This window comes from Hylobates moloch, unplaced genomic scaffold, assembly GCF_009828535.3.
Source record: "Hylobates moloch isolate HMO894 unplaced genomic scaffold, HMol_V3 SCAFFOLD_22, whole genome shotgun sequence".
NCBI lineage: Eukaryota > Metazoa > Chordata > Mammalia > Primates > Hylobatidae > Hylobates > Hylobates moloch.
The window spans coordinates 16,465,767-16,478,229 of record NW_026652297.1 but is presented as its reverse complement, the minus strand read 5'-3'; the positions used below and the strand labels follow the sequence as shown (position 1 = coordinate 16,478,229).

The 12,463-nt window shown below is 46.3% G+C and overlaps 1 protein-coding gene across 1 annotated transcript in view; it reads right to left on the bottom strand.

Annotated features, from left to right (window-relative positions):
* The window catches only part of SLCO2A1 (solute carrier organic anion transporter family member 2A1), a 98,283-nt gene extending 87,128 nt beyond the window's left edge, over positions 1-11,155 (bottom strand). Inside the window, exon 1 of the mRNA XM_032143729.2 lies at positions 11,060-11,155. Within this exon, the coding sequence (XP_031999620.1) occupies positions 11,060-11,155 (96 nt within the window). The remainder of the gene's footprint in view (positions 1-11,059) is intronic.
* Between the last annotated feature and the right edge of the window lie 1,308 nt (positions 11,156-12,463).

The window sequence follows — 12,463 nt, the reverse complement described above, 5'->3', positions numbered from 1 at the left end:
CAAACCTCAATCCCTTACAAAACAACAACCCCTTTCCTTCCTAGGCATGGTTAGTGCGCTCAGAATTCTTACACAAGAGCCAGGACCGCACCCTGTAGCCTTTCTGTCCAAACAACTTGACCTTACTGTTTTAGCCTAGCCCTCATGTCTGCATGCAGCAGCTGCCACTGCTTTAATACTTTTAGAGGCCCTAAAAATCACAAACTATGCTCAACTCACTCTACATTTCTCAGAACTTCCAAAATCTATTTTCTTCCTCATACCTGACGCATATGCTTTCTGCTCCCGGCTGCTTCAGCTGTACTCACTCTTTGTTAAGTCCCACAATTACCATTGTTCCTGGCCCGGACTTCAATCTGGCCTCCCACATTATTCCTGATACCACACCTGACCCCCATGACTGTATCTCTCTGATCCACCTGACATTCACCCCATTTCCCCACATTTCCTTCTTTCCTGTTCCTCACCCTGATCACGCCTGATTTGTTGATGGCAGTTCCACCAGGCCTAATCATCACACACCAGCAAAGGCAGGCTATGCTATAGTACAAGCCACTAGCCCGTCTCTTAGAACCTCTCATTTCCTTTCCATCGTGGAAATCTATCCTCAAGGAAATAACTTCTCAGTGTTCCATCTGCTATTCTACTACTCTCAGGGATTATTCAGGCCCCCTCCCTTCCCTACACTTCAAGCTCGAGGATTTGCCCCCACCCAGGACTGGCAAATTAGCTTTACTCAACATGCCCCGAGTCAGATAACTAAAATACCTCTTAGTCTAGGCAGACACTTTCACTGGATAGGTACAGGCCTTTCCTACAGGGTCTGAGAAGGCCACCGCAGTCATTTCTTCCCTTCTGTCAGACATAATTCCTCAGTTTAGCCTTCCCACCTCTATACGGTCTGATAACAGACCAGCCTTTATTAGTCAAATCAGCCAAACAGTTTTTCAGGCTCTTAGTATTCAGTGAAACCTTTATATCCCTTACAGTCCTCCGTCTTCAGGAAAAGTAGAATGGACTAAAGGTCTTTTAAAAACACACCTCACCAAGCTTAGTCACCAACTTAAAAAGGACTGGACAATACTTTTACCACTTTCGCTTCTCAGAATTCAGGCCTGTCCTCGGAATGTTACAAGGTACAGCCCATTTGAACTCCTTTTTATTAGGTCCCAGTCTCATTCCAGACACCGGACCAACTTAGACTGTGCCCCCAAAATCTTGTCATCCCTACTATTTTCTGTCTAGTCATACTCCTATTCTCCGTTCTCAACTATTCATACATGCCCTGCTCTTGTTTACACTGCCGGTTTACACTGTTTCTCCAAGCCATCACAGCTGATATCTCCTCATGCTATCCCCAAACTGCCACTCTTAACTCTTGAAGTAAATAAATAATCTTTGCTGGCAGGACTATGCTGAATCTCCTTAGGCACTCTCTAATCAGATGTCCTGAGTCATCCCAATTCTTAGACCTTTTATACCTGTTTTTCTCCTTCTCTTATTCCATTTAGTTTTTCAATTCATACAAAACCATATCCAGGCCATCACCAATCATTCTATACAACAAATGTTTCTTCTAACATCCCACAATATCACTCCTTACCACAAGACCTCCCTTCAGCTTAATCTCTCCCACTGTAGGTTCCCACACCACCCCTAATCCCGCTTGAAGCAGCCTGAGAAACATCGCCCATTCTCTCTCCATACCACCCCCCAAAACTTTTCGCTGCCCCAACATCTAAAACTGATCTAATAACCTGTGCATGCAGCCCCCATCACGACCCTCTCATGCGCACCCCCTTAGAGTTATGAGCCCTTAAAAAGGACAGGAATTGCTCACTCAAGGACTCAGCTCTTAAGACAGGAGTCTTGCCAATGCCCCGGCCGAATAAACCCCTTCCTTCTTTAACTTGGTGTCTGAGGAGTTTTGTCTGCAGCTCATCCTGCTACATTTCTTGGTTCCCTGACCAGGAAGCGAGGTAATTGGTGGATGGTCGAGGCAGCTCCTTAGGCAGCTTAAGCCTGCCCTGTGCAACATCCCTGCGGGGGACTCTGACCAGCTCGAGCGACGCCGATCCTGAGAGCGCTCTGGGGTAGGCATTTGCCCCAGTGGGACGCCTTGCCAGGGCAGTGTGTGGCAGGCCCCCATGGAGGATCACCACAGTGGCTGAACACCGGGAAGGTTTTCACCAGTCTGGACATCTAAAACTTAGTAAGACTAGTCTTTGAAACTTGCCCACTCCATTTGAGGGGAAGCGTGGCCTGATCACCCATGGTGTGCCTTTATCGGCACTTTGGTTTTGGTTTTGACTTGGTTTGAATTGCTTGACAGGATTGGTCTTGGGAACTTGCCCACTCCATTTGAGTGGAAGCGTGGCCTCATCACCCACGGCGTGCCTGTACCGGCACTTTGGTTTTTGTTTTTGAGTTGACTTGGATTATTTGATACTTTGGTTTTGATTTTGACCTGGCTTGGGTTTCTGGATACTCTGATTTTGGTTTTGATTTCGGTTTGGTGCAAACTGCAAAAGTGTGTGTGTGCCCTTTTTACCTGTTCTTTGTTTTGTGGTGTGCGTGTGGTATGAGTGTGGTGTTTTGTCTCGAAGAAGCACAGGTCAGGCATAAATAAGCCCACCCTACTAGGAACTATGTTGAAAAATTTCAAAAAAGAATTTAAAGGAGACTATGGAGTACTATGACACGAGGAAAACTTAAAACTTTGTGTAAGATAGACTGGCCAGCATTAGAGGTAAAGTTGGCCATTAGAAGGAAGCCTGGACAGGCCCATTGTTTCAAAGGTGTGGCACAAGGTAACCTGTAAGCCAGGGAACCCAGACCAGTTCCCGTACATAGACACTTGGTTACAGCTGGTTTTAGACACCCCACCCGCAACACACAGTGGTTGAGAGAACAGCAGCATAAGCGGCTGGCAGAGGCAAGGAAAGACCAGCAGAGAGAGAGAAAGGAAAGAGAGAGGAAAAGAGGCAAAGAGAGAGAGGAAGAGACAAAGAGGGAGTCAAGGAGAAAGAGAGAGAGAGAAAGAAAGAGAAAGGCAGAGAAAGAGAAGAAGAGACAGAGGCAAAAGGAAAGTCAAAGAGAGAGACTAAGTCAAAGAGAGAAAGAAAGAGAGAGATATACAAGTAGTTAAGAAAAAAAAGTGTACCCTATTCCTTTAAAAGCCAAGGTAAATTTAAAACCTATAAATTGATCATTGAAGGTATTCTCCACAACCCTATGACACTCCAATACCACTTTGTTGTCAGTGTAAACAAGGGCGTATCCTGAAAGCACTGAGGCCTTCCTAACAAAAATCCTTAACCCAGTAACCCGCAGATGGCCCAAATGCATTCAATCTGTAGCTGCAACTGCTTTGCTAACAAAAAAAAAAAGTAAAAAAAATAACTTTTAGAGGAAACCTCATTGTGAACACACCTCACCAGTTCAGAAGTATCCTAAAAAAAAAAAAAAAAAAAGAAAGAAAGAAAAGAAAAGGGGGGGTTGAATTTATATAAAAAGAGTATTATATGGTAAATTCTTGTCCTGAAATAAATTAACTGGTTGTTTAAAGAAAGAAATATTTGTAATAATTCAAAAAGTTGAGGCATGTTGAAGAATTGTCTGTGAAAGTCATGAAAGAAAAAATGTTATAAAAAAGAATTTATGCAAAAAATGTGGTAAAATTTAAAAGTAACTAGATCTTCTGAATTTAAAACTATTAAAAAAAACAGTTTGTATGCAAGGCATATAAGAAAAGTAAAATATACCTTTGGTAAAAGGATTATAAGGAGGCATAAGTATGTACATTTTTACCTACATTAAAAAGGTAAAAAAAATTATTGTTTTGAAGGTTTAAGCAAGTTTTAAAATGTTAATTGTAAAGAAAATTCTGTGTGTAAATATATTAGCTAAAGTTAAAGAAGTATCATCCAGTTTTTCTGTGAACTGGACATTAAAGTAAAAGCATAACAGATTTTTCTTAAAGCACCAACCTGCTCTTTAGCAAAAATTACAAAAGGTTAAAAAGAGTCTATAAAATCTTACCTTATGGTCAAACATTAAAAATTAGATAAATATGTCTAGAAGGTTTAATTAAAATTAGGTTTAACATTAATAACACACTAATATAAAGATAAAATTTAGCTTATGTGGTATAAAAATCATACAAGAAGCACTGTTAAATGTAAAATGGTATTTGGCTTTCTTTGGTTTAAAAACTAATAAAAATAGATGCTAAAGGAAATTTCTCAGTAAAAAGGCACTAAGGACTATAAAGTCCACTGCCAAGGTCCCCACATTTAAAACAAAAGGTCGATTTCTTAAAAATTATATAGTTGGTTTATCTTCCACTTTCCTTTCTTTCAAAAACTAAGTCTTTTAGCACAGGTACCACCCCTAGAATTTCCGGTAAACCAGCACCAGCCTGAAGATCACGTTCTCATCAAAGGGTGGAAGGAAGAAAAACTCAAACCAGCCTGGGAAGGACCCTACCTTGTGCTGCTAACCACCAAGACTGCTGTTCGTACAGAAAAAAAAAAAAAAAAAGAACGGATTCATCACATCCGAGTCAAGAAAGCACCACTCCGTCCAGAGTCTTGGGCCATAGTTCCAGGGGAAAACCCTATCAAACTAAAGCTAAGAAAAATTTAACTCTTTTCATCTATTCTCTATTACTCCTTCTTCTTTCCTCATTCTATTGCTGACCATCTAGTTATTAACATAACCAAGTCAATTTCTCCCCTTGCCTTGTTATACCCTGTGAGGACTTGCCAAGTGAAAGACAGCTTTCTACTTCAGAAAAGTACTTCTGTCCCTCCTGACTCTCCTCAGACTGGGCATTAGTAAACTAGGACCATTTAATCCAGGGAGATTTTGATAAAGACCCCAGTGCCAACCAGGAATCTTGCCCCCCGATGTAGAGCTTTCATGCCATAGTTGGTCCAACATTCTGTGGGCCACTAAAGAGCAAGGATGGACTGCCCCAACCAGTTTTTGTAATTTCCTAAAATCATACATTCATTTTACTAGAGGATCATGGAAGTTAAAGACTTAAAACAAACTTTAGCAATTAAGACAGGATACCAAGATGCAAATGCCTGGTTAAAATGGATCAAATGTTCCATCTGCACATTAAACAAAAGCAATTGTTATGCTTGTGCACATAGCAGGCCAGAAGCCCAGATTGTCCCCTTTCCACTAAGGTGGTCCTCCAGTTGACCAGGCGTAGGCTGCATGGTAGCTCCTTTCCAGGATTCGACAGCCTGGAGTAATAAGTTGTGCCAAGCTCTCTCTGCTATATCCCAAAGTCTGGCACCCTGCGGGTCAGCCCCCAAGGGCCATCCAGCCTCCATCTCCCAACACTAATTTCACTTCCTGTCTCACATGACAAGGAGGAAACTTAGCATTCCTTGGAGACCTGAAAGGATGCAGTGAGCTTAAGAATTTTCAAGAGCTTATCAATCAGTCAGCCCTTGTTCATCCCCGAGCAGATGTGTGGTGGTATTGTGGTGGACCTTTACTGGGCACTCTGCTGAAGAACTGGAGTGGCACTTGTACTTTAGTCCAATTGGCTATCCCTTTCACACTGGCATTTCAAAAACCAGAAGGAAAAAAGTAAGACATCACAAAGCAAGAGAAGCCCCTTATAGGTCTCTCGACTCTCATGTCTGTTTAGACACAATTGGAGTCCCATGAGGAATACCAGATCAATTTAAAGCTTGAAATCAAATAGCTGCAGGATTTGAGTCAATATTTTGGTGGGTGACAGTTAATAAAAATGTAGATTAGATAAATTACATCTATTACACCAACAGCAATGAGCTTTTCACGAGTTAAAAGAAAAACTCACGTCGACCCCAGACCTGAGGCTACATGACCTGACAAAACTCTTTACACTCTATATGGCAGAAAGAGAAAAAACGGCAATTGGAGTTTTAACCGACTGTGGGGCCCTGACCAAGGCCAGTGGCCTATCTCTCAAAACAACTAGATGGGGTTTCCAAAGCCTGGCCCCCAGGTCTAAGGGCCCTAGCAGCAACCACCCTGTTAGCACAAGAAGCAGATAAACTAACCCTTAGGCAAAACCTGAATATAAAGGCCCCTCATGCTGTGGTAACTTTAATGACTACCAAAGGACATCATTGTTAACAAATGCTAGATTAACCAAGTACCAAAGCTGGCTATGTGAAAATCCCCACATAACTATTGAAGTTTGCAACACCCTAAACCCCACCACCTTGCTCCTGGTATCAGAGAGCCCAGCTGAACATAACTGTCTAGAGGTATTGGACTCAGTTTATTCTAGCAGGCCCAACCTCCGAGACCATCCTTAAACATCAGTAGACTGTGAGCAGTACGTGGACGGGAACAGCTTCGCCAACCCCTGTAAAGTGACTCTGAAGAAGACGACAAGCCCTGCTCTAGTCACACCCAGAAGCTGACTGGTCCACGCATGGCTGAAGCATGAGAAAACTCATCGTGGGACTCATTTTCCTTAAAATTTGGACTTTCACAGTAAGCACTTCAACTGACCTTCCTCAGACTGAGAACTGTTCCCAGTGTATACATCAAGACACTGAGGTAGGACAAAAGGTTGCTATGGTCCTATTATTTTATGGTTATTATAAGCATACTGGAACTCTAAAAAGAACTTGTTGTATAATGTTATTCTATACAAGGTATGTAGCCCAGGAAATGACCAACCTGATGTGTGTTATGACCCATCTGAGCCTCCCATGACCACAGTTTTTAAAATAAGATTAAGAACTGAGGACTGGTGAGGGCTCATAAACAATACAAGAAAAGTGCTAGCCAAAACAGAAGAAAAAGGGGTGCCCAAACAAGTCGCCTTGAAATTTGATGCCTGTGCTATCATTAATAGTAACAAGTTAGGAATAATGTGTGGTTCTCTTAATTAGAAAAGAGGCTATATAGCAGAAAATAAGTACATCTGTCATAAATTAGGACTGTGTGGAAATAAATGTAAATACTGGTCTTGTGTCATTTAGGCCACTTGAATAAAAAAAAAATGAAAAAGATCCAGTCCACCTACAGAAAGGAAAAAATGGCCCTTCCTGTACTAAGGGACAATGTAACCCCTTAGAGCTAGTAATAACCAATCCCCTTGATCCTCATTGGAAAAAAGAGGAGCGTGTGACCTTAGGAATCGACGGGGCTGGACTGGATCCTCGAGTAAATATCTTGGTTCGAGGAGAAGTTTGCAAACGCTCTCCTGAGCCAGTGTTTCAAACTTTCTATGATGAACTAAATGTGCCAGTACCAGAAATTCCAGGAAAAAACAAGAAATTTGTTTTTGCAATTAGCTGAGCATGTACCCCAGTCTCTCAATGTCACTTCATGTTATGTATGTGGAGGAACTGTAATAGGAGATCAATGGCCATGGGAAGCCCGAGAATTGGTACCTACAGACCCAGTTCCTGATGAATTCCCGGTTCAAAAGAATCACCCTCATAACTTCTGGGTCCTAAAAGCCTCAATTATTGGACAATATTGCACAGCTAGAGAAGGAAAAGAATTCACTCACCCCATAGGACGACTTAGTTGTCTAGGACCGAAACTTATAATGGTATCACAAAAACAGTCATTTGGTGGAGTTCAAATCACACAGAGAGAAATCCATTTAGTAAATTCCCAAAGTTGCAAACCGTGTGGACCCACCCGGAGTCCCACTGGGACTAGAAAACCCCCACTGGATTATACTGAATACGTAGCATAGAGCTTAGGCCAAATTACCTGACCAGTAGGCAGGTAGTTGTGTTATTGGCACTATTAAACCATCTTTTTCCTACTGCCCATAAAAACAGGCAAACTCCTGGGCTTCCCTGTCTATGCTTCCCCCGAAAAGAGAAGCATAGCTATAGGAAATTGAAAAAATAATAAATGGCCTCCTGAGAAAATCATACAATATTATAGGCCTGCTACTTAGGCACAAGACGGCTCATGAGGATACCGGACCCCCATTTACATGATCAACCGAATCATACGGTTACAAGCCGTCTTAAAAATAATCACTAATAAAACCGGCAGAGCCTTGACTATTCTGGCCCAGCAAGAAACTCAGATGAGAAATGCTATCTATCAAAATAGATTAGCTCCCGACTACTTGCTAGCAGCTGAAGGAGAGGTCTGTAGGAAATTTAACCTTACTAATTGCTGCCTACACATCGATAATCAAGGGCAAGTAGTTGAAGACATAGTTAAGAGATATGACAAAACTGGCACATGTGCCTGTGCAAGTGTGGCATGGATTTGATCCTGGGGCCATGTTTAGAAAATGGTTCCCAGCACTAAGAGAATTTAAAACTCTAATAATAAGAGTTATAATAGTAATAGGAATCTGCTTACTGCTCCCTTGTTTGCTATCTATACTTCTTCAAATGATAAAAAGCTTCATCACTACCTTAGTTCACCAAAATGCTTCAGCACAAGTGTACTATATGAATCACTATGAATCTGTCTTGCAAGAAGACACAGGTAGTAAAAATGAAAGTGAGAACTCCCACTATTGAGTGAGAGTCTCAAAGGAGGGGAATAAGGGAGGAGCCACCCCTCATATTGTCTTATGCCCAATTTCTGCCTCCAAAGAAAGAAAAAGTAAAAACTAAAAGGCAGAAATGAAATCCACAAGCAGACAGCCCCGCGCCGCGCCCTAGGGCTGGTAAAGATCGACCCCTGACCTAATCAGTTATGTTATCTATAGATTACAGACATTGCATAGAAAAGCACTGTGAAAATCCCTGTCCTGTTTTGTTCCAATCTAATTACCGGTGCATGCAGCCCCCAGTCAGGTACCCACTGCTTGCTCAATCCATCACGACCCTCTCACGTGCACCCCCTTAGTTGTGAGCCCTCAAAAAGGACAGGAATTGCTCACTCGGGGAGCTTGGCTCTTGACACAGCAGTTTTGCCGATGCCCCTGGCTGAATAAACCCCTTCCTTCTTTAACTCGGCGTCTGAGGAGTTTTGTCTGCGGCTCGTCCTGCTACACCACCATGTCATATGTGTCCCAAGATATGTGCAACCCATCCCCCACTGCAAATTGGCAGGGCTATTACAAGCACTCTCGTGGGGAGGAAATATCCCTTCAAACAGCAGAGCTCCCAGTTATTGCCCCAGGAGGGAAAGGTGCAAGTGACTTTAACTGATAGAATTTGAGATTCAAGATTTACCTTAAGCTATCCAACCTCATACCTGGTTTCAGGCTGATAAGTGGAGTTAAGTGGAAGTCCTCCAAACTCTGGTCTTACAATTAGTATGGATCAAAGGAGGTGATGACTAACAGAATCTCATTTTTAGAGTCAAGAAAAACTCTTAGCCAGTATGAGTACTTAACTCCTTTAGGAGGCCAACTGGCCTGAGCCCAGCCCTCAGGTACATGTGGATAAATCATCAACACATGAGAAATCATCTTATTTATATAGATCTCCAAATAAATTGCTGCCATAAACATTTATTTTAGGGAACCAGGGTGGGTCTAAACGGATCAATCTCATTCAGCCTTACCCTCACTGTCAGGAGTCTGTTCTGGACACCGGTCCCTCCTGCCCTTCTTGGTGAAAATGAAGGGAGGTTGCCCCACCCTGGTTCCTGCAGAGGCCCCTTTCTTTAGACCATCTAATCCTAGTCCCCACCCTTTCCTCTCAATTCCTAATTTATAAATACCAAAGGTTCCAAAATTCCTGATGAAATTTCTCCAAAATGGTGGAAGCAAAACTGCACACAACATTTCCATCCAGGTCTGGCCAAAAATGAGGAGATTTGGAGATTATTTTAAACTATCCCAAAATTTCTGTTGCTTATCCATATACAACTACAAAATCAATTCAGCCTGTATTGATTGTGGTGCGGAAAGAGCAGAAGCAGGAGTGGAGATCCCAGCTGAGTAAGTATGCAGGTGAGATCCACTCTGACCTCCAGATCCCTTTCTGTTGGACACATATAACCAGTCCACGGACACCCCCATCATCCTTTTGTGTAATCTGGCTTCCCCTTAATTGCACCACCGGAGGCTTTACTCAGTCCCATCTGACTGTATGGTTGTGGGAAACAACCTCTCTACACCATGATCCCACCCTGACCAGAAGCGGCCTTGATGCAGACCCTGCAGTCTCCCACATCCTCACCGCAGCAGCTTTGGCCTCTCAGGAGGTATCTTCCGTTGTTACTTCTGCCTAGCCAGAATGGGCAAAAGAGCCCGAGTGTGGATTGAACCATTCCAGGTCCTCCTGGACCTGTGAGGGAGTGGAAAGCATTTCCGACCCCCTGGGAAAGGTGCTCTCATCCTAACAGCTGCCAACACCCTATCTTCTCACCCCCTCCCCATAACTTGCCTGGTGAATGGCACCTGCTTAGACCTTACTGAACCGTGAGAGCTGTGGCCTTCCTGGGGCCATTTCCAGACCAGGGAAGCCAATCTGAGCACGCGGGTTGGTTGCCAGCCTGGGGAAGCCGCCCGCTGAGAGGGAATTCTCAACATAATCGCGAGCGGCACAGCCAGGTAGCAGAGCCCCCCGCCCTCGTTGGCGGGAGAAGAAAGTCTGGGGAAGGAGAACATCCCTTAGGCCACCCACCCCAGGACGAGGGGGCTCGGACGAGACAGTCTGTCCCCCAAGGCGCGGGGGTCCCCCTGGAACCTCCAAGCCCATCCCATTGACGAAGTAACCGCCCGCTGGAGGCCGAAAAAGGGTTCCTCGAGATGATCTTTTTCAGTCATCAAGGACAATTCTCTCGCTTATAACCGCCTGGAGTTGTCCCAGTAAGCAGGTACTTCCATTGTCCCATTACTTACTCCGATGAAGGCGTGTGAACACACACACACACTCGCACACACACGCACACAAGCCGGCGCACACACACACACGCTCACACACACACTCGCGCACACACGCCCAGCACGCGTCGCCCGGGGATGAGATCCGAGCGCGGCACAGGAGGGAGCCCAGGGCTCCCGGAGCCTCCTGGCTCCGGTAGACAGACGCGGGTGCCCAGCCGAAGGTGCGCCTGGCGCGGCTCCGGCCCGGACGACCCCGCGGACTCCGCTCACCTTAATGTTGCCGAAGACGGAGCGGGCACAGCGGCCGGCTCGGCTAGTAGAGGCGTCGCTGCCCTGGGACGCGCCGAGCTTGGGCAGGAGCCCCATGGCTGCGGGCGGCTGGCCGGGCGCGGAGCGGCGCGGGGACGGCCGGCCCCTGGGCTGGGGACCTGGCGCGGGGGTTCGGGGTGCCTCGGGCTGGAGCGGCCGGGCGGGTGAGAGGCGACCGCGGCGGCGGTGGCCAGAGGAGATTCGCGGAGCGGAGACTGAGCCAGCGAGTGCGCGCCCAGAAGTTTTTATAAGTGGCCGCCGCCGATGATGAAACGCGCTCTCCCTCCTCCCTCTTTTCCTCGGGTGTCAAAGGCGCTGCGAGCCCCCGCCCCGCCGCCGCCGCCGCCGCCGCCCCCTCCGACAGGTGTGACGCCGCAGCGACCCGCGAGGCTTGACTGCCCCGGAGAAGATCCCGCCTGCCAGGAGGCGGAGAGGGAGGGAAGGAGGTGGCGGGCCCAGGGAGGGGAGGTGAGGGCTGTGGGGGGGGGGGGGGCAGGAGGCTGCAAGGGGGTGGAGGCTCCTGGGGACTGGCGAAGAGAGGGTAGGCGAAGCGAAGGTGGGTGACTGGAGGGGATGGAGAAAGAGTTGGCAGGGCTGGGAGGCAGGAAGGCTGGGATATGAGGCTGCCCGAGGCGGGCGCTGGAGGGGCCAACGTGAGCAGGGGGGTGGAGGGGAGCCCCGGCACCCCTCCCGACGCTCTTGGGGAGATTTACGGAGCCAGTCTCTGCTTGTTTGCACTCGCAGAAAACCTGGGCCCTCAGTTCCGGCGATGGCTCTGAGACTCGCTGCAGCTCTGTTTGTGTTGAGGACTGATTTATATTTAAACTGCTCTTTGCGCTGGAGAGGGGGCTGGGTAACAAGGTGAAAATGTGGGGGCTGGGCCCGAAGTCTCTGGACCTGAGCCAAGGTAAACTACAGGGGCTGTCAAGTGTCAGCATGGCTGGGTCTGGCCTGGGGTGCTGGGGAGAGGGGTAGAGGGGGTGGGGGGTGTGGACAAATAGGACGCACCCCACTGACCTCCTTCTCAGTGCTGGAATGAATAGTGGGTTTATTTCTTTCCCCAAGATTGCCTACCACCAGGATTCCAAGCGCCGAGAAGAGACAGTGAGGCTTCTCAAGGGAAGGATAAGAAGGTTCTTCCAAAAGCAGCTGCAGTGAGGAATCCCGCTCTGGAGGCTTTTTTCCAGCTCCCTCATTCCTGTAGTCCCGTGCAGAGGGAACCTCTCCAAGCCCACCCCAAACCCAGGAAAAGATGCCGTCAATATCCAGGAGGCTTTGGCTAAGACAAAGGCCACAGGATAGATGGACCACATAGGCTTCTTATTTCTACCCAAGATCTGATACCTTTCTGGGCCTGGTCTGGCC